This window comes from Chaetodon auriga, chromosome 18 (assembly GCF_051107435.1).
Source record: "Chaetodon auriga isolate fChaAug3 chromosome 18, fChaAug3.hap1, whole genome shotgun sequence".
Taxonomy (NCBI): Eukaryota; Metazoa; Chordata; class Actinopteri; order Chaetodontiformes; family Chaetodontidae; genus Chaetodon; species Chaetodon auriga.
Genome location: NC_135091.1, coordinates 11,281,164 through 11,305,902, shown reverse-complemented (window position 1 = coordinate 11,305,902; position 24,739 = coordinate 11,281,164). Strand labels below are relative to the sequence as shown.

The 24,739-nt window shown below is 42.8% G+C and overlaps 1 protein-coding gene across 3 annotated transcripts in view; it reads left to right on the top strand.

The window, feature by feature from the left end:
* The first annotated feature begins 177 nt into the window (after positions 1–177).
* The window catches only part of akap7 (A kinase (PRKA) anchor protein 7), a 39,205-nt gene continuing 14,643 nt past the window's right edge, over positions 178–24,739 (top strand). The window contains exons 1-10 of one of the 3 annotated variants that reach the window (XM_076756166.1): positions 180–303; positions 676–766; positions 883–1,129; positions 1,721–1,882; positions 2,026–2,180; positions 2,934–3,070; positions 4,903–5,063; positions 7,509–7,621; positions 8,836–8,882; positions 9,254–9,354. In XM_076756166.1, the coding sequence (XP_076612281.1) occupies positions 293–303; positions 676–766; positions 883–1,129; positions 1,721–1,882; positions 2,026–2,180; positions 2,934–3,070; positions 4,903–5,063; positions 7,509–7,621; positions 8,836–8,882; positions 9,254–9,354 (1,225 nt within the window). In that variant the 5' untranslated portion in view covers positions 180–292. Of the gene's footprint in view, positions 767–882; positions 1,130–1,720; positions 1,883–2,025; positions 2,181–2,933; positions 3,071–4,902; positions 5,064–7,508; positions 7,622–8,835; positions 8,883–9,253; positions 9,355–24,739 lie in introns of all 3 variants that reach the window. The other 2 variants (XM_076756165.1, XM_076756164.1) reach the window with 2 other exon arrangements.

The following is a 24,739-nucleotide window of genomic DNA, read 5'->3' as shown; positions in this document are numbered from 1 at the left end:
AATGGGTTAAATGTATTACATTTACCAAAACCTAGCTGATAAATTCATTAACAGTCACTTTTATTAGGTTAAGGGCCCGGTGCTTTTATTCTGGAAAGAGAAAAGCTCTTTTGCCCTGGAAAAAATAGACCGGAAGTGTGACATTGTTTACAAACAAGCTGCTTCCGGGCCGACGTTAGCGCGTGCCGTGGAGCTGTTACTTTCCATTAATTGTTTGGACATAGCTTTTTTAACAGTGACGGCCACCAACGAACTCTCTGCAACAAAAACAACAGCATGACAGGTCCTCAAAATGATTTTCGGGTTAGTTTTACTAATTAGCTGCACAACTCCGTTACAGACAGTTAGCCAACAGTTAGCTAGCGCAACAGATGTCCGTAGTGTGGCTGTTTGATTCATTTCCACAGGTGATAGCTACAGGCACGTCTGTCTCTAAAGGTGTCTCATCAGTGACTATACCGAAGAGAGTTGTAGACATATGCTTTTATTTACGGCTATGGTATTTGTAGTTAGCTGTAATGTGCGTTGAACCTGCACAGCTGTTAACGTCAGTTGTACGTTAGCTTAACTTTGTCACTCCTGGTTGAGTGTCATGCTCCTCGGCCGTGTGCTGTTGAGCCCGATCAGATCGATCTGTTCAAAACGTGTTGGTTTACAGGGAGTTTTTGCTGTCAGTGAACTATCAGTTCGCAGGCTACATCCCATATCTGCCGCTCACTGCCACAACGTCAGCGCGCTGACATCTGCACACCGGTTCCGACTTAAGGTAATGAAATGAAAGCACTGAAAAGAAGAACTCCCCACGCTGTCATCGCCTCAGCTTGCAAACAGTACAGTGTGATGATAGTTGTGACCTGGTTGTCTCATTTCTGTCTGTCCTAGGCACAGTCCTGTCTCTATCAGCTAACAGTGAGTGATATGCAGGCAGCCAGTATCTCCTATGGCAAAGAAACCGCTGCGGTTGCCTTAGATGATGATGATGATGATGACGACGACGACGAAGGTGCGGCTGGGCAGGAGAGTCGAACTGAAAATGAGGACTTGAAGAGGACCATGGTGTTTCCAGATCAGGTGCAGGCAATCCGCATGGAGGTGCAGCAAGATGAGACTGTAGCCTCCTCAGGGTCAGGTGGGTTGAACTGACTGGCTGACGGGCTGGATGGCTTTGACAAAACTCAGTTCAGCGCCTGTTGATCTCTATAACTGAGTGCACCCCATATAAACAGCTGACACAGCACCGGTGGGTGGATGGTTATGGATGGAAGATGTTTTATGAAGCTTTGGGGCTTTCTTTTTATTTGCACTGACAAAAAGATGGAAAGCTTCAATGTGATTTTAACAGTTTTTGTCCATGTGCAATAAAGGTCCAAGCTGCCTGTGCACTGTTAAATCTAGGATACTCTTGTTCAGAAGGGTAGATGTTACTGTGCAATATATTACAGTAAAACAATCAATAATTATAAATGCATTATATAAGCTGCACAACTTTCAATGAAGCTCTTTATCAGTTGAATTCAAAACAAAAAAGATAGTCCAGCACTTGAAAGTTGACCATAAATTACATTTTGGGCTTGAGTAATGTGTGAACATGATGATCGTGTTTCCTGATATTTTCATGTTTCAAGTATAAAACTCGAAGGAGGTTTACTGTGTTCATGAACCATGTCCATCATACACAGTATGTTTGTTTTGTTGTCTTCTAATTCATTTCTTTTCTTAGCAGCTCCAGCAGGATCAAGTGAGAAGAGCACAAAGAGGAAGATGAGGAGGGAGAAGAGGAAATTGATGAAGAAAAAGCTCAAATCAGCCGATACCTCGGGCAATTTAATGTCAGAACTTCCGTTCTCTCTGACCAGCCCCACCACATGGAAGGAGCTAGGATGTGTGTACACTCTTAATAGTACTTTTCAACGTTTCTTTGAATTACAAGTTAGGATTTTTTATAGTCTACTGTGAAAGGTGGCCAGACACATGTGTTATTTACTATCTGACTATGCCTGAGGTATGTTTGCTCTTTCTCTCTAGTCCCCAGCCCAGAGTCCACCCAGAAGAAGAGAAAGAGGAAGAGAGGAGACGTTGGAGGGCGAGTGGACAGTGAGGAGGACGCAGAGAAGAAGAAGAAAAAGAAAGAGAGCCAGCGACCCAACTACTTTGTCTCCATCCCCATCACTAACACACAAGTAAGGAACAACTGTACTACTCCCTCACTGGTGTACTTTAATTATAATTCTGACGTTGGTGCACGTTGTACCCTATTCAGAGTCCTCTCCTTTCAGTTTTTTTTGCCAAGTCATTTTCAGTTTTTTTTTTTCTCTACTAAAATAGAACTAATCCGAAGTTTAAAATTATGTTAGGCGTTGGACAGCAGATGGTAGTAATGCAGACTGATAAAGATTTGTTATGAATTGGCTAAAAACGTCCAAAAACAATGGAGTGATGATTAAATACAATAAAGGGGAGCATAATTCCTTTTGTTTCCTCACGCAGCAATGAAAATGAGAGTAGTCTTCTCATCTTTACCATGTAAGAAACTCTTTGAATTCTCCTTTTGAGGAGAAATCTTTAATCCGCCCTCTCCAGACTATTGATGAATTCAGTGTTTGACACTTGGCCATGGTCAGTGCAGCTCAATCTATAGAGGAAGAAAATATCTTACGGGGAAAGAAAACGATTCAATTTCCTGACAGATGATGAAACTGAAATCTCCAAAAAGCTCCTCTGATTGGACATTGATTAACCCTGCAGTCGTTAACTATTGACGCCTCGTCTGTGATGGAGAAACTGCAGAAGATGCCCCGGTGTCTCCTCCTTTCAATCTCTGGCTCATACATACCAAACCAGAGGGGAGCTCTGGTGAAAGAGAGGGAACCAACACTTACTGTATGTGATCTGCCCTATTGCAACTGATTGAACTTCAATTTGTCCAATGGCAGATCAGTTCAGCTGTGATCGAGGTCCAAGAGGCGATACTCCAGCAGGAGCCCCGATTGGCCAAAGCCATGATCCCTGTCCCAACTCTCCACATCACACTATTAGTCACTCATCTCGCCAATCAGGAGCAAGTGGACCTGTGAGTGGGTGCAAACACAAACATACGCTCAGCATGCTCGCAGTATATTGATGCGGATGCCAGTCCTTGATTGGCTCAATAATATTCATCACACAGCTGAAAAATGTCAAAATGTTTGCAGTGAAAAACGTCTGTAAGCCTGAAAATGATCTTTATAAAGGCCATCAGAATATTCATGCATAACACAAATGCATTTTTTTCATTAAGCAGGAATCATGCATTATGAAGAGCTTTCAGTTTGAATTGTTTTTTTTTTCAAGCCAGCTGAGATGAAACTGGAATTGCATAGAATATGAGCCATATGAACACACACACACGACATGAGCATGTGACGCAAAGCAGAGTAGTTCAAAGTTTAAATAGTCCAAAACGCTTTCCAATACTGGGGCTTGAATATCGATAAAAGTGATTGCAGAAAACCATATACAGCATATTGATGCAATATTGATTTGTCCTTCCCCTAATGCATGCCGATCAGCTCTCTGACGTACACGCGCACACAGACCTGTACTCTGCAGCGGCCGATTGTTATGTCTGATCTATGATTTTGAATAGACCGAATTGCTTTTTTGTCCTGGTTTCTCCATTTTCCTCATTGCTCTTTCAGGATATAATGCACACCACAGCTAAAATACTGAACCTCAATCCAACAGAGTACCCCTCAAATTAGTTTACTTCCACAATCCTCTCATGCTCTCCCATTCAGTCTCTGTTAAAGCTGGACGTCGTCACAGTATCGGATGGATCAGATGGCCACAGCCTCGTTTGTTGCAGCACTGAATGTGCAGACTGAAGCTGCCGCTCGTCGACAGGGATGCAGTGTTTTGCAGTGACTAATTACACAGCATGTCACGTTCTCCTGTCTTATCTCTTCCTCTCAGCATTTCCAGGAAATGCTGTTGATGGGTCTATAAATATTTTAGGTTTAGATTCCAAAAATGAGCCTTGAAAACACTGTTGAAGGACAATGAGTGAGGTTAGAAAGCAGTCTGAGCCTTTTATTGTGATTCATACTCAGAATAAGACGTCACTCAGAGTAAAATTTCATCTCATTCTTTTGAGATATCTTAAAATTTGTCATGTGAATATTGGTCAAAATGTGTCTCAGGACACTTTTGGAGGAACTTAGTGTGTTTCCACCACAGGGATCAGGTCACTTTGGGAGCAGAGCTCGCAGCACTGAGCATATGTGATTAGTCGAGTACTCCAGCGTTTTATGTCAGCTATTTTTGAAAATCTGCTGCTGCAGTCCACGCATCAACATTGAGTTAGAGAAGAAAGTGAATGACAAATGGACGGACGTTCACCACTGTTGTAAAGTATCGTGCAGAACTGACGCAAAAACAGCTGTCGCTTTTCACTTTTTCATACATCAGTGGGCTAATTTGCAGAAGCCTCGCAGGTCTTTAGACTGTGGTGGAAACAGAGGCAACCGTGGGCTGAAGGAACCCTTTAGTTCCTTTAAAAAGTAGTTCCTGGGACTGTAAAGTTCCGGGTATTTTGGGTGGAAATGCGGCTATTGCTAACCAAACTACTACTATCAATGAGGAAAAATGCTACCAATTTGCATTATTTTTGGTCAATGAAAAGAAATATGAAAAAACGTTCCCGACACCGAACATTTCTTAATTCAGAAAGCGCTGGATGTGACCTCAGCTGTTTCGTGTGCCAGCCATGTTATGTGATCATACTGATGCTTAATCTACATCAAGCAGAAGACTGTGTCATTACTAATCACTGGATTATGTAATATGAGAGGGAGGGAGAGAGCGAGGATTAAGTCATGAATCGGTGTGTGTGTTGTGCATATTCATGTGTATTTTTCCCTTTAGGGCGGCAGCCGTTCTGGCTCAGATCGAGCCGTCATTGGCTGAGCTGCTGGGCGGGCGGGATCTGGTGCTGCCCTTCTCAGGGATCGGTCATTTCAGGAAGGAGGTGGTGTTTGTTGGGCTGGCCCAAGGACAGCACAGACACACGCTGGACAGTGTGGCAGGTCAGTGATAAACCTTTTCACTCTCCTTGTGTCCTTCTTCCTTCTTCTGTCCTGCTTCAGCACTTCTGTCCGTCTTTGTAAAAACTGAATTGTTCGTCTTGTAGTTTTCTAAGTGCTTCTCGTGCTGTGTTTCATAAAGGGATACATTTCATTAGAGGATGTTTTTTGATGCAGTACCTTCTCTTTTTGTCCCTGTGGAGGGATGTCTGAACTCGGGGGGTCAGCTGAGCTGCCCTGCAGCCCTGATTTGTTGTCTTTCTTTAGGACACTTTTAAAGTGTGGACGCCTGCTGCTATGGGATGTCACAGACAGCTTTAGGAGACTGTAGGGTAAATTCTGGGGGGTTGGTATCGGTAAGCTGACTGGGCTAACTCTCGCACTCTCAGTCATAGGTGATTGATCCTGACTTTTGGTCAGGTCAAGCAGTAGAATTTTAGAAATGAATGTCAGCTAGTATCAACACAGTGAAATGTGCCAAAAGTTAAGTGAGGATTTGCTGGCTCGACACCACTTCTAAGATGTAAAGATCCAGTTTTGATTAAAACTGATAAGAGCGTATACTGTGCCTATGGGTGTAAGCTTTAGATCTTTAGATCCTCTCACACTGGCTTGACAGTCAGTGTATTCACATCCTGTTTCTTAAAGCAGTCTAAGTGGATTTGGTTCAATGCTGTGATATTCGTGTGATTTTCTCCTTCTCTTTTTTTGTCTTTCTTTCTTTTCTGTTTATTGCAACCTTTTGTACGTTCCTGGGTTTATGCATTTGATATGTCTTCATTTATCTCCTTACATTTGTCCTTTTGCATCTGTGCACATGTTTGGGGGTGTGTGCAGAAGCATTTGCGTGTATGTTTTTGTGTTGTGCCTTTGGCAACAACATTAAGCCAACATTTCTAAGAGGATTCCCGCTCCATTGCTCTTGCGACACCAACGCACATTCTCGCACGCACACACACGTACACAAAATAAATGAGCTCACATATGCTGAATGCAGTTCGTTTACACTCTGAAATATCAGAAATGTGGAGTGATTTCTAAAAGGAGAGGCATGCATTTGTGCACATCAACACATGAAATAAGGACCTTTTTTTCTTATTCCACATGTTGCATGTGATCCAGAAAGTGCTGATTCTTTGTGCCAAGCTATGGATGAGTTGCTGGTGTTCAGAAATCTATATATTGAATTGTCTGAACATACAAAATTGGAGCAGCGCATTTGGATTCTGCTTTAGTGTGGATTTCCTAGCAGCTCCTGTTTGCTTGGATCTGAGCAGATGTGTATTAACTGCTAAGATCCAAGCAAATACTACATTTGGCACATTAGTGATGGCCAAGCTGGGACAAATCCCAAAAGGCGTTTCATCTCGGGGCTTGTTATAAATGGGAAATGGAATAAATTAATCTTTTGGAGAGATAGAGCCACGAGGGCCCAGTTTCTGCATAATTACCTCAACTATTACTATCAGGTTTTGTTTTATCTTAAAAAGTTATCCACTGGAATTGCGTGAAATGTGTTTGTCAGTCGGAAGAGGAGGAAGTAACGATAAGCTTTTCATACCGAATGACCAGAGGAGGCTGTGGTAGTGATGGAGGGTTACGTGACTCCATCAAACTTCGCCTCTTAGCAGACATAAAAAGAGTCAGACCTGCCACGATTGACCCAGACAAACACAACCCAAATAAGTGTGAAGCGTGTTGAGAGCTAACTTCTATCTTGTAAGCTAAAATGTAGTATTGGTATTCATGACTTCATGTGAGTACTACAAGCAAAATGCTGGTGTTGTGACAGTAAAATCAGCATGTACATGTGGACCTAAGCTCCTTGTAAGGACTTGCAAGTAGATCATTGACGCCATAGTGTTCTTAAGAATGGTGCCGAGCGGTTTCATCCTTCCACCGAGTTTTATTTAGGTCTTTGACATGAAGTAGGAAACGGCAACAACGCATTGTCACTGTTGGCAAAGCAACGTAAGGATAAGGCAGGAAGTCAGCCTCTCCCGTCCTCTCATCTGCTCGCTCCACCACTGTTATTGATTATGTACTAACCTTTCCCTCTATGTAGAGCTCCTCTTCTAAAAATACCTCAGCGGTTTCCCTCTAAACCTCATCAGGTGGCGTGTGCGTCTTTGTCCGTGTGTGTCTGTCCTTGCAGGTTGTCTTTGTGTGTTCCGTGCCCTTGTTTGTGTGTCTGTCTTTATCTGCGGGGTCAGATGACACACGCGAGTAAAAATCTTTTTCCTCCATCTTTTGACAGGCACTCTCTGCCATCCATGTGTCCTCCGCTCTGGCTTTTACAAAAGCCCGTGAAGGGGTTGAGATGGTTCATTGTTGTAGGTTTGAACCCATCTCATGGTCTCTCCCTTCTGTCCCTCTTTGGCCTGATCAATAAAATGGTTTCTCCTACTGGTTTTGGTGTCTTTGAAGTTTTGTGTATGTGTGTTGCAGAGTTGTTGCAGAGCCGTTTTGTGGAGCAGGGTCTTCTGCAAGAAGACAGTCGTGGGTTTGAACCCCACCTCACCATTATGAAGCTGTCCAGAGCGTCAAAACTGCGATCCCAGGTATGCACACATATGATCGAAATAGCTTGCGTGTGTGTGTCTGTGTGTTAACGAGGTTAGCGTAGATGCTGCTATAGCTTCAGTTAGAGCAGAGAGTATTTCTTCGTTGGAAGAAGATCAAAAAATGGCACTGAAGCCTTTTCTCTGTATGTTTTCACGCTTCTCCCAACTGGCTTCAGCAAGAGTCCTGCTACAATATAATGTGGTTTGTTATCAGATTGGTTGAAGTTAGCTCACGGTAGACGGTGATAGACAGATGGTTCATCCAATCACCTGCCAAGTGTTTTTTTTTTTTGAGCAGCCTGCCCTTTTCCAGACAGTTTCTGAGGACGGCTTTGCAGATGGTTCTGTGTAACAAACCATCTGCCACATCAGGCTGGTCAAAAGCATCAGCTGCAAGAATGTTAAATCGCTCTACTTCTTACACATATGGGAAAATAGTTAATCGATTTTCTCGCTGAAAGACAAAGTGGTGATTAAGCCATCATAAAGATTAAACATAATGCTTAACAATTGCTGTAGTTACATAATAACCAAAAGATAAAGTTGCCACAGCACAGTTTTGTGTTTGATGGATAATGTCAGCATAGATTTGCGTTGTATTACTCACTCGGGTTACGCTTTCATACGCAGCACAAATCATCATACAACTGACTTCGACAGAACTGCCAAACGGCCGCTGTGTTTCTTCTTTTTATTCCCCTCACCTTCCTCTCTCTGGCTGTAAAATGAAATGTGTCATCCAATAGCTGGATGCCAAATTATGGCTCCAGCTAAAAACTACCAGTGGGAATAACACATCCGCTGTGTTATTTTAAAAGAAAATTGAATGTATGTAATTTTATGGTTTGTCAGCCTTGTATTAGGATGGATTAGGGGGAGAAAATTACCCAGGAATAAGAGCAAGGTATATGAGGAGGGCAGAGACAATACGGCAGTGTTTGAGGGAACGGTGAAATGGATAATGATATATAAATGAGAGGGTGAGAGGACAGAAGGATAAGCAGTGGTCAGGAGGGCAGAGACAGAGGAGGGACAGCGTCTGTCTCTTTCCCTTTGACACCTGATGACATGTTATCCTGCCTGGCGTCTGCCGGGCGACATTCTTGTCTTCCCTCAGTGTCTATTTTTCTGTGTGTGTGTTTGTCAAGAAGGTGATAGGTGGGTAGGTGATAAACATTATGTAAACAGTATTTTCCCTTTGTGTCTTACAGGGTATAAAGCGTGTGGACCCAGCCCTCTACTCCAACTATACAAACAAGTAGGTGCATGCTTTTTCATGTATTATTCAGTATAGTAACCGGAGAGAACTACTGCACTTTTTGCACTTATCCAGTTCTAGCTCTTGACAATTTCGCGATTCACGACTGTCTGATTTTCTTCGCACTTTAAATGCACGTCAGATTTATTTGAACAGCACCATATTGCAGAATGTTTCCTTTCCAGCTTTGTGGTTTTTAGGATGAAAATGGAATCACACAGAGCAATTCGGTTGTCACTTTTATTTTGAGTGATCATTACTGCTAAGCGACTGTAATGGCCGACATTGGCCTTTTACGATCTGCTGAAGTCATCATTCTCTGCCTTCACACCTCCTCACTGTCACCTTTTCTGTCACACTGCAACACTCAGGTTTTTTGGAGACCAGACAGTCGAGCGAGTCGACCTTTGTTCCATGTTGAAAAAGAAGCAACAAGATGGATATTACCACACAGAGACATCACTACACCTCGGTTAGTATGCACCAGCATGCAAAACAGAGCCTTATTGTGTTTGTCTTATATTGAGCCACCAGAGGGCGCCATCTGCTTACATACAGGACTGAGTTAGAAGTTGGTTTCTGAAGCTGTGGCAGTGCCTGAAGCAGCATACGTATGGGTAATGAATCGGTGTGATTGTTGTTTTTAGTCTCATTGTTTCCATTGAATAAGACATCTAAACGCTGTCTAAGTTTGCAAATCGCTGCAGAGGCTGTTTGTGTTGGGGATAGACGAGAGCTCATTTCCATTTTTGACATAGCTACCCAGTCCACCACCCTGCCAGTTCTTTCAAAAGTTGGCAGTGCTGAATGAATGCAGTGCTGACGGGCCTGAAGAGGCTGCAGTAATTGGTTAAAAAGTTGATTCGAGTGGAACGTGTCGATGAGTTCTGATGCGCTTTTCCTGAGGTGTACAGTCACAGTGAAGCTTGGAAAAAAGATCCCCTTTTTATTAAAACTTGGTGTGAGCCGAGCAGATTATTGTTTTCTGATTGTGTTGGCAGCAGTACACGCTGCTCGTCTCAGTCCACAGTCGTTAGCTGAATAGAGGAAATACTCAGTTTAATGGATCTCACTGCACTGTGGGTTAAAATATGGCACAAATCAGATCAGTATGTTACAAAATGTGAAGAACACATTTTTGTGTTGTATCATCTGTGCTGCCAAGGCTTATTGTTGAGCAGTTTATGACACTGTGTAGCCCCACATGAACTCCAGATGGCACTGTTGACCACTGTGGGACTTGGGTTGAAGCCAGACAGGCTTTATCGATGTGCTCCTGGTGTCTATCGAATGCTCAAGGCTTGTAACAGCAGGCCTGGAGCGAGCAGAGCATTTTTTATCTCTACTAGGAAACAGGCTTTTAGAAGATTATTTCATTTTGTTTTGTTTGTGCAGACATAAAACAATTAGTCACAATCAGATTTTGAGCAGTCACTCTTTGTTGCACAGCTTTGCCACAGCAGATGTGGGACGCAACAAGTGTGGAGCTTTGTGACTGTTGTAAGCCAGGATCGACTGGCTGTGACAACAGCAGCGGCAACGTGTACTCTTGGTCTAAATGTAAAAATGATTGTTTGTGTTATCATGTACTGATTTAGACCGCTGGGGATGCAATTTAAGTAGGATTCTGATGGTAAGGATGCATGTACCTGATATTTGATATAATGAAACCTCATCAATCTCTGATCCCTGTAAAATAGTCTGTTATTTCTGATGATAGCGTACCAGTGGTGTAGCATGGTGCAGAAAGTGTTGGCTTTTCCAGGGTCTGTCATGCAGGAGCTTTTTGCGAAAATGGGAGGAAACAGAGGAATCATGTCATTTCTTTCAAAGTGAGTGTAATGACATGAAATTGCGTCTGGCCCATAAAAAAAGCCCAACTTTCTGTGTGGTTCTGTTCAAACCGGTCTTCTGAGGTCACAACCCTACAAGCCGATGTTTATGCTGGCTTTAGCAAAAAGAAAGCTTGGGGTTCTGCCAATTATGGCTTGAATTTGGCTTGATATTCTGTAAGTGGAGTACTGTTATAATATTTTGATATAGGCTGTGCAAAAAAAAAAAACAGCAAATCATGCCGAATGTGCCACTTTTAAGGCTTAATTAGGAAAAAATGGGTTTACTTGCAGTTGGATAACAATAACCACATAAACATGAATTCATTATCACTTTGTCATCATGCAGTTAACAGGATTAGCTTATACCCCCAAGTACACATGAGCACATGCAAACGTCCACATACAGTATATAATAGATTGACAGGGACTCCCCAAGTCCCACTGTCAAGTAGCTTCACTAATTGGTGTGTGTGTGTGTGTGTGAGTGTGTGTGTGTGTGTGCGTGTGTGCGTGTGTGCGTGAGAAGCTGTCAGCACGAGTGGAACTAGGCTGTCACAATGTTTTGTGGATCACTGAGCTGACTGCGAGAGACAAAGAGTGACAGTGTGTGTGTGGGAGGTGGAGACAGAGCAGGGGGATGTTTACCTCACACGTCTCATCATCAAAAAGCCAGTGTTTCTGTCGAGTGTTTTTCACAATAATGCATACATATTTAAAATGTGGTAAAACTGAGCTCTGCATGCAGTGACAGGAATTCAGGGTCTGTCTCCCTCAAGCTTGTAAGTTACGTACGATTTGTAAACCTTGACTATGTTAATTTTAAAAGACGGCCTGGTACAGTCACCCTCAACTGTCATGTAACTTCACAACTTATGCTACTGTTACATTTTTTAACACATCCCAAGTGCTGAATTATCTGTCTTGTCCCATTGCACTCACTCTGTCGGGTCACCTGATGATGTTCTGTGTTAAGCAAATCACTCAAGGAAATCTTTTAGACGTGAGATTACCCTGCAGCAGCCACAGTGGTCGCTGTCCTGTAGAAAGTTACATCATCTTGGTGTAAACATGCATCTCTTTTAGCCTTAATAGCTCCACTCCACAAGCTCTACTGGCTTAGCAGAACAATGATTCACCACGAGGATATTCATCGTTTAACTTAGGGCTGAACAATTAATGCACATATTATCAGAATCCCAATACGGCCAAGTGCGATATCTCAATCCACAGTAGCTGCAAATTTTTGCTAAAGGTAAAATGTGTCAGAACATGCCATCATAAATGAAGCACTGTGGTGCTACAGAGATGCCCAGGTCTGCAGATCTTATTCTCCAGATGTAAGAGAACGTGCTTGTTTGGCACAGAGATCATCATCATCATTTTTGTATTTTGTTCAGTGAAAATTAAAGTCGTGACTCAAATCCTAAACGCGGTATTTCTCAAAATGATCGCAGTATTTTTTGCGTATTGTTCAGCCCTACCTTAACCTCTGAACGAACAAGCGAGCAGTCACCCTCTAGTGATCCTAATTTTTCACGAGGTCGTATTCGATTTAAAATAAAAAATAATTGTGCCTCTGAGGCACTGACATGCACACACGACATGTTACTAAATCAATACAGGATAAAATGAGTCTTAGATGTGTGATGCGGGACCGATTGTACTCCCACAGATATACACGGGTGCCGTGGCCACAGTGTCAGAGCACGACATTACTGACATGAGACCGAGGTGTCGTTTTAGATCATGATAATCAATAATAATTACAACACTGACTAACAACTAGCACCAGTGTGGGAGATGCAGAAGCTGCTTACTGCAGACGTTGACTGAATGTGTCGACAAACTAGCATGAGTTAGATTGATAAACACATTTTTCATGAACTGCAAACAACGGCTAGATGGGAGGAAGGAAGGAAAAGACATCAATCAATCTACAAACCTCAGTGGTTTATGAATGGTAGAGCTGTAGAAGTCTGTAGCGTGAAGCCACAATGCAATCACTCAGCCAGCACTCAGCAGTGTCATTGCTCAATGTAGACGCTGATGCAGCGGGGAATAAAGGATTGATTCCTTACCCAAAAATTCAACCGAGAGACTGCTAATAACATGAATAATGGAAATGAAGGGGCAGCTGTATTGCATACTTTTCATTTTCAGTAAGAGCTAACACCTAAATTACATCTAAATTATTGAAAAAAAAAAAAATAACATCATACATTATATATTGGTATTCATAATGAAATATAGACTGTGTGTGTGTGGTTGGTACACTTGGAAGAAATAGTTTCATGTGTTGTCAAGTTAAAAATGCTCTTGAAATATGCAGGATCCCTGATTATCTGAGCATGGTGAGCAGTGACACTTTTCACAGGGAGTCAGTCAATGAAGGGAACTTGGGAGTACAATACAGTAGAATAGAAAAGATGTTTGTGCTTGGCCGGTGGCCCACCATTACTGTCTTACACCATGTCAAGCTGTGTAACTGATCCAGAGAATGCCGTGTCTCCTGGTTAAGCTGATTCTCGTCTGGTTTATCCACCTCTACGTCCCAGTTCCTCAAAGAAAAAAACTTGCTGCATTGTCCTGATGACAGCAAAAATACAACAGAAGAAGAACTAGTTTATGTGTTAACGGTGGAGCCAAACACGCTCATGATGTTTTAACACGAACAACAAAGTGGAAAGCAAAGACTGATGCTGATAGCAACATTATCATTCATTTTGAGTTCAGCCATCCCATCTCAGTCAGTTCACCAGTTATCCATGTTCTTTGAGACGGAGGTGCACAGTGGAGATTTAGACACATTTCAGTGAAAACAGAGAGGTGACAGTTAATCAAAACAGTAAAACTGCTGGCCCGACAGCTAAACGATGAGCTGAGACTCACTATAAAGCTCCATAAAGCCAAGCTGTTCTGCAGATTTAGGTGATAATCCTCTTGAGGTTCATCACTACAAGCTATTACTTTCATATTTTTTCTAAGAAAGAATATTGATTATGCAATAACATTGGTCGTGTAGTAGGATTGAACCCTTTATCACATGTTCTCCTGCCTGCTGTTGTGTCATTGTCTCTCTCCTCTGTCCACTTCTGTTTAGACTGATGGATCAGAGCGTTGGACTCAAAGCGAAGCTCGTTACCCAGAACAAAATCACACACTTAAATCTCTTCTCATTCGTTTTCCACGCTGCTCTGTTGGAATGCCATGTTAATGTAATCAGAATAATGGGGGTAATTAAAGAAGTGAGTGTTTGTGAGATGGATAATAGGTCCGTGCTGTGGTGACAAGTCTCCTCATCACTCGTCACGTCACTTCAGAAGGTGCGTGTTGGGGGAAAAGGGTGAGTAATGTTTAAACTCCTTTCAGTTAGCCAGAAAAGACGCTGTTAGTAAAAAGCTAGTTGGCAGCAAGTGAGTAGTTGAAAGGCCAAAGAAAAAAATAGAGAGTAACTCCAAAGTGTTGTGTCCTGACACACACAAACAAATGGCCGGTGTGACATTTCCAGTCGGTCTGTAAAGCGGAGATAATATTTTTTTCTGTATTTTTTTTTTTTTTTTTTTTGTATTTACAGTACAACACACTCACCCACCGCTTCACACGCAGAAACACATCTACAGAGGCACAAATATCTCCAAACAAGAGCCCATACACACCAACAACAACAAAAAAAAAGGAGTTTGCACACATGGACAGATGAAGGTGGTCTGCTGCTCTGTGACCTTTTGGTATTTTATGGAGATAAGGTCACTCACTTCTGTCCGGGCAGTGCTGCTTTGCTTTTCCCTCTAAAACAAGTCTTTGGCAGTGTTCATTTTCCAGTCGCCAGCCGTGAGCGCCAGATGCTGCAGTTTGCTGATTTGCATCTAAGTGGGCTAATTTGTTGCTATATATATATTGCAGTTATATTGAATTAGGAAAGTGCAGCATTTGAAACACCAATATTGAGGAATTAGGAGTTGTTTAACAGTATTGGGGGATTATTGAGGCCGTAAATTTGAAATGTAGCGTCAAGTCGTAGACACTGTCAAGGCTTGTTGGACGTGGTTGAATTTGTTCAGACTGAATATACACTAGGACACACTAGTTACTCTGTTGTGTAACTGTTAATTATTGCTTACAACTCAGCAGCTGATTTGCATTTTCTCCACTTTTTTCTCTTAACTTTGTCTTCAGAGTAGCATCTTCTGTCACTGTTATAGGACCTCTGTTACTGTAGACAGCAGTGATCAGTGTCTTATTACCACTTTTCTGTGCACGGGGACAGACATTGACAAAAACCAGAAATGATCGACCTGAAGGGTGAATATGTTCTCTTACTGCTTTAAGGCGTCCTGCATTAAACCATATTCACACAGCGGCCATTTTCCTGTGACTATCGTTTTACCGATGAAGAAGACAGACAAAGACAGTGGTCAGTGAAAATGCAGAGTGACTTCAAGCCATTTTTCAAGGTAAAACAACATGTTTGGTAACCCATTAGCTCCAGAAAACAACTAACATTATCATTCAGCCACTTGCTGGCTAACATTACCGTTTGATAGTGATGCGTTTGGAAAGTCGTAATGAAATATCAACGCATATCTTGGACACATTTATTTAAGCCTGGAAATAAAACACAGTGGATGTAATCAAGCTTGCAACGTATGACTTGGAAGCTGGAACACAGCAGTACAACGGTATCCTTTTAATACCTGAGCGTGACGTCAGAGCAAAATGGCCGCTATGTGAATGTGCTCTATAGAAAGGCTGGCACATCGTTACGGGCTTGGTTTTTAATGATTAATTGCATTGAATAGACTCTAAAACTGTCTTTCCCTTTGCTAACCCTCTCTGCCTCTTCCCTCTAATGCATTGCAGTGAATTCCTCATTCATCAGATAGCATCTGAATAAAGCCTTTGTTGTAGTATTGAATGTATCTCATACCGCAGAAGCATGGCGTCGTAACACTTCAACCATAAGCAATTTTATAGCTGCAAAAACGCTGCAGAGCATAATAAGACAATTGAAGAAAGTGCTCTATGAGGGGAAGAAATATTAATGGTAATCCAGCAGCCGCAGAGCTATTGTTGGATAGAAATGAAAAAGGCCCGATTAAGTGTGCAGTAAGAACGCTCACTAATGGCACTGGTGGGCCTGATATAGGTTGTCCTGCCAATGGCGCATTCACGTCATATCGTTAGTTCCCAGAAATGAGTTGTGAGAAGCGGGAAATATCTGACTCTGAATTACAAAGTGTCAGCAAACCTTTGAAGAAAAGCCTCCATCACTGTGTGTATTTGCAGCACTAAGTGGCGATGCGTCAACCATCTTTTTAAACAGTCATTGGTTCTGTCACACACAACCGTGAGTACGGCAGTGATGTTGGTGGTTCTGCCAGGAAAGAAGAAATAGATGTCAGGCTACCAGAGAACTCTGTTGAGGCAGCTGCCAACAGCATCTGTAGGATCCCAAAGACGCCTCGGTAGCAACAAGGCCCTGCTAGTGCTTTTCAAACAGCTAGTGTGGTGTCTAGATCTACACTGAGCATGTGGCAACCTGTGTTTGCAGAAGTGTTAAGAGGATAAGAAGAAGGGCTGCAGTGAGATTAAGCAGATGAGAGGAGAAAGGACTGAAGGTAAAAACGAGGCAGGTACAGGAAGAGAAAGGAGAAAGTAAAGCAGTGACGTACATGGAGAATAGAAGGAGAGCAAGGAATAAGTGCGGTCAAACAAGAATGATAAATGAGCATGGCCAGAGATAGCAGAGATGGAGGAGAGGAGAATGGGTTTGCACAAGCAGTAGAATTAAACAGATAGCGAGGACGAGACGAGCAGATAGCATGGCCAGACAGACGGCGAGAGAAAATTGAGTCTGAGCGAAGGTGACATTAAACAGATGAGAGAATTCAAGATTGATAAAAAAAAAAAAAAAAAAAAAAAAAAGCAGGACCAAGGAGGCCGACGGGTCACGCAAAGATGGAATCAAACAGCACAATGGAAAGAAAGGGAGAGGAATGATAGTGGAGTGCGGCGACAGACGGAGGAAGATTGGAAAAGTGTTTGGAAAGGGAGAATTGTCCCTCAGGTTTTCTATATCTGATGTGATGAGAATCAACCAAAACCCACTAAAGTGTTTCCCTCCATCGACTTGTCTTTGTGGCTGCCTCTAAATGTTTTAATCTAGTGCTGATCATTTTGAAGATTTCTTTGGGTGAGGCAAACTCGTTCTGCTGTGGCACATGACAGCAGTTACTTTAAAACCAGCTGTATCAGGACACGTTATTTCAGATCTGTAAATCTTCACATTAAATTCTGTGCTGTAACTTAAAAATAACCCTAAAATGACCACAGTTTACTCAACTTCAACTTCAAGCAATAATGGATTGCTTCTATTAGCAAATGAAATTAAGAAGGCCTTGTAAATAATGCAAACCTCAAGATGTAGAAATACAAACCCACAGCAGTAAACTGTATGATTTATTCAGAGAAGCTTTAACAACCAATTTAGCAATCTGTGTGTGTGTGTGTGTGTGTGTGTGTGTGTGTGTGTGTGTGTGTGTGTGTGTGTGTGCGCGTGTGTGTGTGTGTGCGCGTGTGTGTGTGCATGCAAGACGGAGAGGGACGTGTTAATTAGGAGAAGCAAACAGGCTTTTTATGTTTTTTCCCACCCAGAGCTTCCGCTATAATTAAAGTATGAATGGTGTTCTGGTTGTTCGGGTAATTTAATCCTAGGATTTTGGGCCAATTCAGTTGGAAAAACTCACGTGATGCTGAGTTCCACAAATGCCAACAGTGGAACCACCACATCATGTGGTCTTGGTATTGTGTTAAATGTAGGCTGGATTGGTGGATGCATATCACAGATAGTTTTCTTTCTGGATTAAGTGTCCTATAATAATGGGACCGAATGGCATTTCTACTCACCCAGAGAAGAGCTTAAGATTACATTCTGTTTTGATTCACAGCATCCCAACGTCTCTATAATCAGCCTTGTAAATTAGGAATACTCAAATGCGTGACCAGGTGTTGATACCAGCACTTAATGAATATGGACTGATTGCTGGACATGCTGTACTGTGCGGCTTCGCCTGCTTGTTTGTTGTTTCCATGTCTGAAAACAGTTGGAGCTGAAATGCTAGAATGGCATGCATGTCACACACAGTCATAACAATATTCATAACATGCAGGTGCTTGTTTTAGTGCTCGCACATCATGTTGTGTTCTTTTGGTATGCGCACGTTAACATGTCTACAGTTAATTATTAACATTATAGTAAACAGTAAGCCATATCAGCTGCAGCAGACTGAAGTCACTGTTATCTGCAGGCTCCAGTTGTCTTATTCTCTTTGTGTGCATAACTTGTCTTGTGACTAAGTTGTGAGGCACCGTGAGTTGACCTTCAGCTACACAAAGTCAACACTGTTGCAGTGTTTCTTCAGCCATCTCTCTCTCAGTCTCTGCAATGTGAAGGCTTTAAAATAAGTGGGCTCTTCAACAGGTACGCACAAAGGCGCCTATTACAGCATATGACATGCGTTTCCACTGTGTTGGTTGGTCTAAAAGCTGTTTTATAATTCAGGGAAACGCTTACAGGAGAGTTAGTATATCCACAAATCACATGCTGTTTGGGAAAGTGCTAGCTGGTGCTGATTGATGTGCGTTGGCAATAACAATAACCTGATCTGTGCCTACCATTAAAAGCACAAATCAATTAGATTATGAACACATGTAGGCAGGGACGATGCGTTCATGTACACATATGGGAAGAGTAGAAATGAAGCCTAGCAGCAATTTGGCCTCGTCAATGACAACACTTAAGCCCTGCAAATAGCAGTCCTCGCAGCTGTGTGTGTGTGTGTATGTGTGTGTGAAGGTGCCAGTGTTTGTGTGTAAAGTGGCAGCTGTGAGTTGAATGCTGCTGTTGGAGACAGGGCTCCACTGTGTGTTCACACAGCTGAGCTCAGTGCATAATGTAGTACAATGCATGCGGTGTGCCCGTGCTTCACACTCGCATCCCCTTACCCCTCGTCTTTCTAATCCTCCATTAACCCTGAAGAGCAGAGATGTGTTTTTAACTGGGCCTCATCCTCGGCGCACAGGCAGCAGCAAGAAGCGCTTCCCAGAGGCTGGTGCACACTCATTTGTTTTATTCAAGAGGTCATCAGCGGAGCCGCTGAAGGTGGGGGGGGGGGGGGGGGGGCTGTGGAGAGGGCTTGAACCAAGGCCTTCTGATTGAAAAGCAGCGTCTCTTATCACCTTTCTGCCCGCGTCCTCATCATTCCATATAGAGCGACACACTGCAACAACAACAGGTAGCTCAGAATTAGGATGCAGACCCGTCTCGGCTCGGTGTAGTCCGGACCAGCTTGCGCAGGTTGGCAGGCAGAGCTGGACGGTAGCCTTCAGTTGTAGGGGTGCAGTTTCTTCAGCAGCCCACAGTTCTTTGAATTAAGCGTGAATTTCCACAGAAGAAGACGTCCTGATTGTGTTTTCTGCACACCTGGCCTACAGTATTGCTACATTAAAATTAGCAAAGTGTTTACAGTTTCATAGCTTTGCATTGGAGTTGGATTGAAAGTGTATTTGTCACAGTTATGTGTCCTCGAGTAACTTTATTGAATAAATTGGACTTTTAATACTACATACATGCAGGCTTTTCACTCTTTGGTGCCGTGTCCACCAAAGCCTTTCCTGCTTTTTTTTTTTTGCTTTTTTTTTTTTTTAATATGCTTGCAATGGTAACACAGTGGATTTACAGTATGTCCACAGATATTTCAGCTGAAAAAATGCTCTTACCACCAGCTGGGCATCGTCAAAAAGAGCGTCTGGTGTTTTCAGCTGGAGAAATAAAAGGCTTTGCTGGACACAGCTCCTTAGTCAAAGACATTTTTGGAAGAACAAATACATTGCACTCCCATACATCAAGCAAGCACTCCTGCTGCTTTTTTTTAAATCAGTGTAAACTTCAAAGAGCTTGATGATCTGTTTTGCCATCATCATAGCTCCATTTCACCTACAGCAGAATAATAGGATGAAGCAGAACATTTTCTTCCTCTCCTCCGTCAGGGTAGAGTTTTCAATCAACGCCGCCGTCACATGGTGCCAGACTAGACCGAGCTCCGACTGCGAGCGCTCGTTTGAGGCCATTGCATCAGAGTGCATCGCTGACGCAGGGGAGTCTGTCGGTTTAGCCACCAGCACATCAAAATTGGCCAGCTATTCTCGTTATGCAAAAGAATCAGCTAAAACACTGAATCACCTTGTGTCTCCCAGGTATTACTGTGATCCTGCTGTGAGGCTTAGGAATGCCAAATTTTAGGATGAATGGACTGTCAATCGAATCACATTTTTAAACATACACTTAAGATAATAAAGGTAACTAATGATTATTGTTATCAATGATTAATCGATTAGTTTACAAAAGTTCAAATCCAAAAGAATACATAATGTAGTTTATGACATAAAAAATTGTGTGAAAGCTCATTTAAGGCGGGCGGAATAAGAGAAATAACAGCCTGAGCTGACCTGACACCATCGGGTTATGCTTGGTTAGGTTCAGGATGTAAATTCAACACCGGACCATCTATTATTCATTACTTTTGCAGCATTTTTTTTGAATCACTGTAGTGCACAAGATGATATGAAATATGTGCTGAATGTAAATGTGAAACTGCTCACAGTCTCTCTTGACCCTCACCTCGGGATACTCGTCTTTACTCTGTCCATCACCTGGACCGTAATCATACTTTACCTCGAAACTGACCTATTTTTATCAGTGGATTTGAATAGATTTTGCTTCTATTCTTTGGGAATATTTGGCCAAACCTGAAAACCATCACATATCTCATTAATAACACAGATAAATGCAGTAGCAGGCAGCGGCTGCCAGCTATTCAACAACCATTATTCAAGCTATGGTGATGGTGATGGTGTGGGAGGTGGAGTCTGGAGCCCTCCTCCCCCTCCATACACACACACACACACACACGCACACACACACACACACACACACAGTAGTCTGTGCTGTCTCCTCATATATACCGCTCCCTTTTCCTCTTGCAAACACTTGTAAGCATGCTCGCTCTGTCTCTTTCTTGAATACACGCTTACTCAAGCTTGATCACACAACACACCCCTCCTCCTCCTCCATCCCCTTTCATCGACACACACACACACACACACACACACAGACACTTTTCTGCCTTACACCTATCCCTCCTCTGCTTTCCCCACCCCACACACATTTAAAAAATTACACTCTTTTTGTCTTCCTGTCTCCATCACACACCGCTCTCCCAGTCTCTCTTTCTCGCTCTCTCTCTCTCTCTCCCTCCCTCCCTCCCTCTCTCTCTCTCTGACACACACACACACCCCTCCTCCCTGTGTCAGTGCAAAGTGGAGCGAGAGCAAGGAGCCACTCGTTCATTATTTTCGTCTGCTGACTTGCTCGGTCTTCCTCGGGCTGCACGGAGAGAAAGGGAGGCTTTTTTGTCGCCTCCATCCTCACTGGGTCTGTTTGTCCTTTTGAGGGGAGGCGGAGAAAGAGTGACAGAGAAGGGAGGTAAAGAGTGGGAGAGACAGGGGAAGAAGCAGGACTCTCTCTCCATCTGTCTTAGACCAAGGGGAAGAGGGAAAAGAGGGGTAACATCGGGGAGAGGTGACCGGGAGGAGAGGGAAGGAGGCGCCATGGGTCAACTGTGCTGCTTCCCGTTCTCCCAAGCGGAGGAGAAAATCAGTAAGTGTCTCCTGCTCCTCTCTTCATGCGTGGGTGGGTGTGTGTTGTTGGAGAAACCAATTGGATTGATATAATCCTCTGTGCTGTGCATAGGGAGCGACTGCATGCATGTAGTGTAGGAATATACTGTACACTGTATGTGTGTGCGTGTGTGTGCGCGTGTGTATGTCTCAGCAGTCTGCATCCATGGTCATCTGTGACCTAGAGATGGGCAGTGAATATTTGTGAGAGAGAGTGTGAACATGCAGTTCTTTTTGTGTGCAGCCTTGTGTTGTATATGTGTACGTGTATATTTGTAGGGTGACAGCCATATTTCAGCTGTGTAATTAATCTCTCGTTGCTCAGTGGCTCTATCTGGCTTATGATTTATGAGCTTTTACCACAAGATTGAATAGTTGCCTTGTTCGTAGTTACTGATGAGTCTCCTCGCAGTCCTCCTACTGCAAATGTCAGCCATCAGTACTAAATTTAAAGTGTGTTCTTCACCCTTTATGGATTGGATTTGATTTACCTCCAGGCATTTAAAAACTTCAAGCTGCTCTTCAGAGTTTTGTCTCTCACGAAACATAATGTGTATCTCTGAGATCTCTGGTTGATGCATCGCACACTTCTTTGCACATTACTGGCACCGACTGTCGATCAGCAGAGCAGCATGAAACCAGCGATAGGTTGTACATGTACATGCAGTCCAAACGAAACTGTGATTCATTCATGAAATTATTACTCCATAGCACCTCTAGTGGTCAGAAACTCCACAAGACACCTTTAAATCATCCATCTTTGGAGAAAGTGATTAATAGAGAACAGAATTAGGTTGAAAAGTAAGTTTTCTTTTCTTAGTGTTATGCATGTTGATGCAGTGCAACTGTCTGATTAACAGTATAATTAAGGTTGGGTATTAAACTTTTAAGGGTATCGACTGAATTACGTCAGTACTACCGAGTACCGATTCACCTTTAATCAGTCGGTGCCAAATTTCGGTACCTGAGAGCACATCAGAGTGAGAGACTAAGAGTATAGAGACAGAGGGAGGCAGAGTGACACTACACTACATTTTCACCATTTTGGTTGATGTTGGCTTAGCAATTTTTCTTGAGTTAGCCAACTCTCAGCCACCACCACTCTAATCTGGGATTTCCACCAGGCGTGTATCCATCACATTGTGTGTATGACTCCTATTTGCTCCACCCTACACACATCTTCAAACCCGACCAGTCACATTTCAGAAGCAGATCAGTCATTTTTCCTTGATTTTTTTTTTGTGCATCTGTCGTGGGTACGTAGGCTCCGGGGTTAAATGGTTTCTATTTTTGTCTGTTTTAATTGCGTTTATCGTTGGATGTATGATCAGGAGTCTGCACGGGGGGTGTTTTAATTTGAAAATTTACTGGAGTCTCTACACTGTTCCTGTGTCTGACTTCCTGTCTGTCTCAATCTACTATGTGCAGATTGATGTGTCATGTGTCAGAAATAGACTTGGCGTGTGTTCTGTGCTGAGTAGAGTGTAGATAAGTTTCTGGGACGCCAGTGAAACGGAGACGCTTCACGCCCGGTGGAATTGCACTCATTGAGTGGAAGGGCAGAGATAAGCTCCGTCATACGTGTTGCAGACAGAACGCAGTCGTTACGTCCTCAGTGGAAATTAGGGGTTCAATTCTGAGAAGGAGGTCACATCCACAACAGATTCTTACGCTATGCCCTGGTACCAGACTGACAGGCAGGAGGCTGTAGGGACAGGCTGGGAAGGGGAACTGAACAAAGATACTGTTGGGTACCGGTGCTAATAAAACACCTGTACCAGTATCGGTTCGAATGTAAACACTAAAATCATATCTTTCCATCTCTGTGTCATTGGAAAATCCAGAATCTATGACATTTTTCATTTAAAAAACGTTATTACTCGACATTAAATATCTGCTGCTTCACTCAAAAGTCCATTCTCAGTGTATGTGCACGGGAGATTTCACGTTTTCACACCACGCTTGGACTATGATTGGCTTCCAAACTAGTCGTGATGTGACAAAAATCATGCTGATATGAAGGCTTAATAACCACAATTCAAGGTGAACACGGTGAAACTTTCCTCCGTCAATGGATGAATGTGAAAAATGACTTATGAACAGCTCCCCGAGGGTTATCACCACTTTCCTTTTGTAAATGAGCGTGTGGCACAGATAAGCCAGATATCTCCACATCTGTACAAGCACAACCTTTTTTTGTTCCGTGTTTGATGTTACAGCAGCGGTCAGTTATGAAGGCAGATTAAAATGGATGAATAAACAGGCAAAGTAAAGACACAGATTTTCCATAAGCAATGGTGGAAACTGCACGGAATAAAATGAGCTCTGGAGGATGATTACTGATGAGGCTTGTGGTTTGATTACAGCTTTAAGCAGCGATTTCTCTTTCATTGTTCTGTGGACGCTGTAGCGAAGGTTAATTTGGGTTTTGGGTCAGTGTACGATTCAGTTTTGATGCCAGTACATGTTGTTATAGTAGAACTAGTCTTCCTACTCTGTTATTATCATAAAAACGATACACGCTCTCTTTAGAGAAGATTGTTTTCACAGCCATAAGCATATATTTGAGCAATTTAAAAATGTCAGTTACGAGCTAGTGATCCCGTTATTAGAGTATCATGCTGACATTTTGGCTGCTGCAGCTGTTTTTTTTAGCGTGGTATAGATTAGCTATGGAGTGAAGGGAGGCTTCAGTCGATACAGCTAGAATTCAGTGTTTTCCCTGTGATGCTCGGGGGAGTAAATTGGATTAGTTACTTGCTTGCTCCAGTTTTCATTCTAGTACAAGAAATTGAAATTGATCTTATTTAGGTGCTTAAACCAACAGAAAATGACCGGTCCAACTACCAGGAAACTTTCTTCCCATTTTTCTTAATTGAAGTTCGGAAAGTACAGTGTGTACAGTGTGTACTGTCACTGCTGCTAACATGTTGGTTGAATTAACGTTTTGACAGGGGTACAAGTTAGTAAAATGATGCAGTGATTTGTGGCCTGGACAGTGCGTGTTGGTGTATATAAGATGATGCTGTCGTACTGTAAATGAAGACATTGACACCAGCTGAACGGCGATTCTGGAAAAAAGAAAATGATGGTGCATGTGGGTGCATGTGTGCTCTTATGTAGTACTGCACTGGTAAAAACCGATATATTAAACTGGGCTGCCTGCACACACGTGCACTGTGCACTCTTTTCTTCCTGCTCCTCTGTGTTTCTCTTCCTCCCTCCTGTGTTTTCCCCCATGTGTCCCTCCCTCTCCCTGCTTGCAGCTGCATTGCTATAAACAGT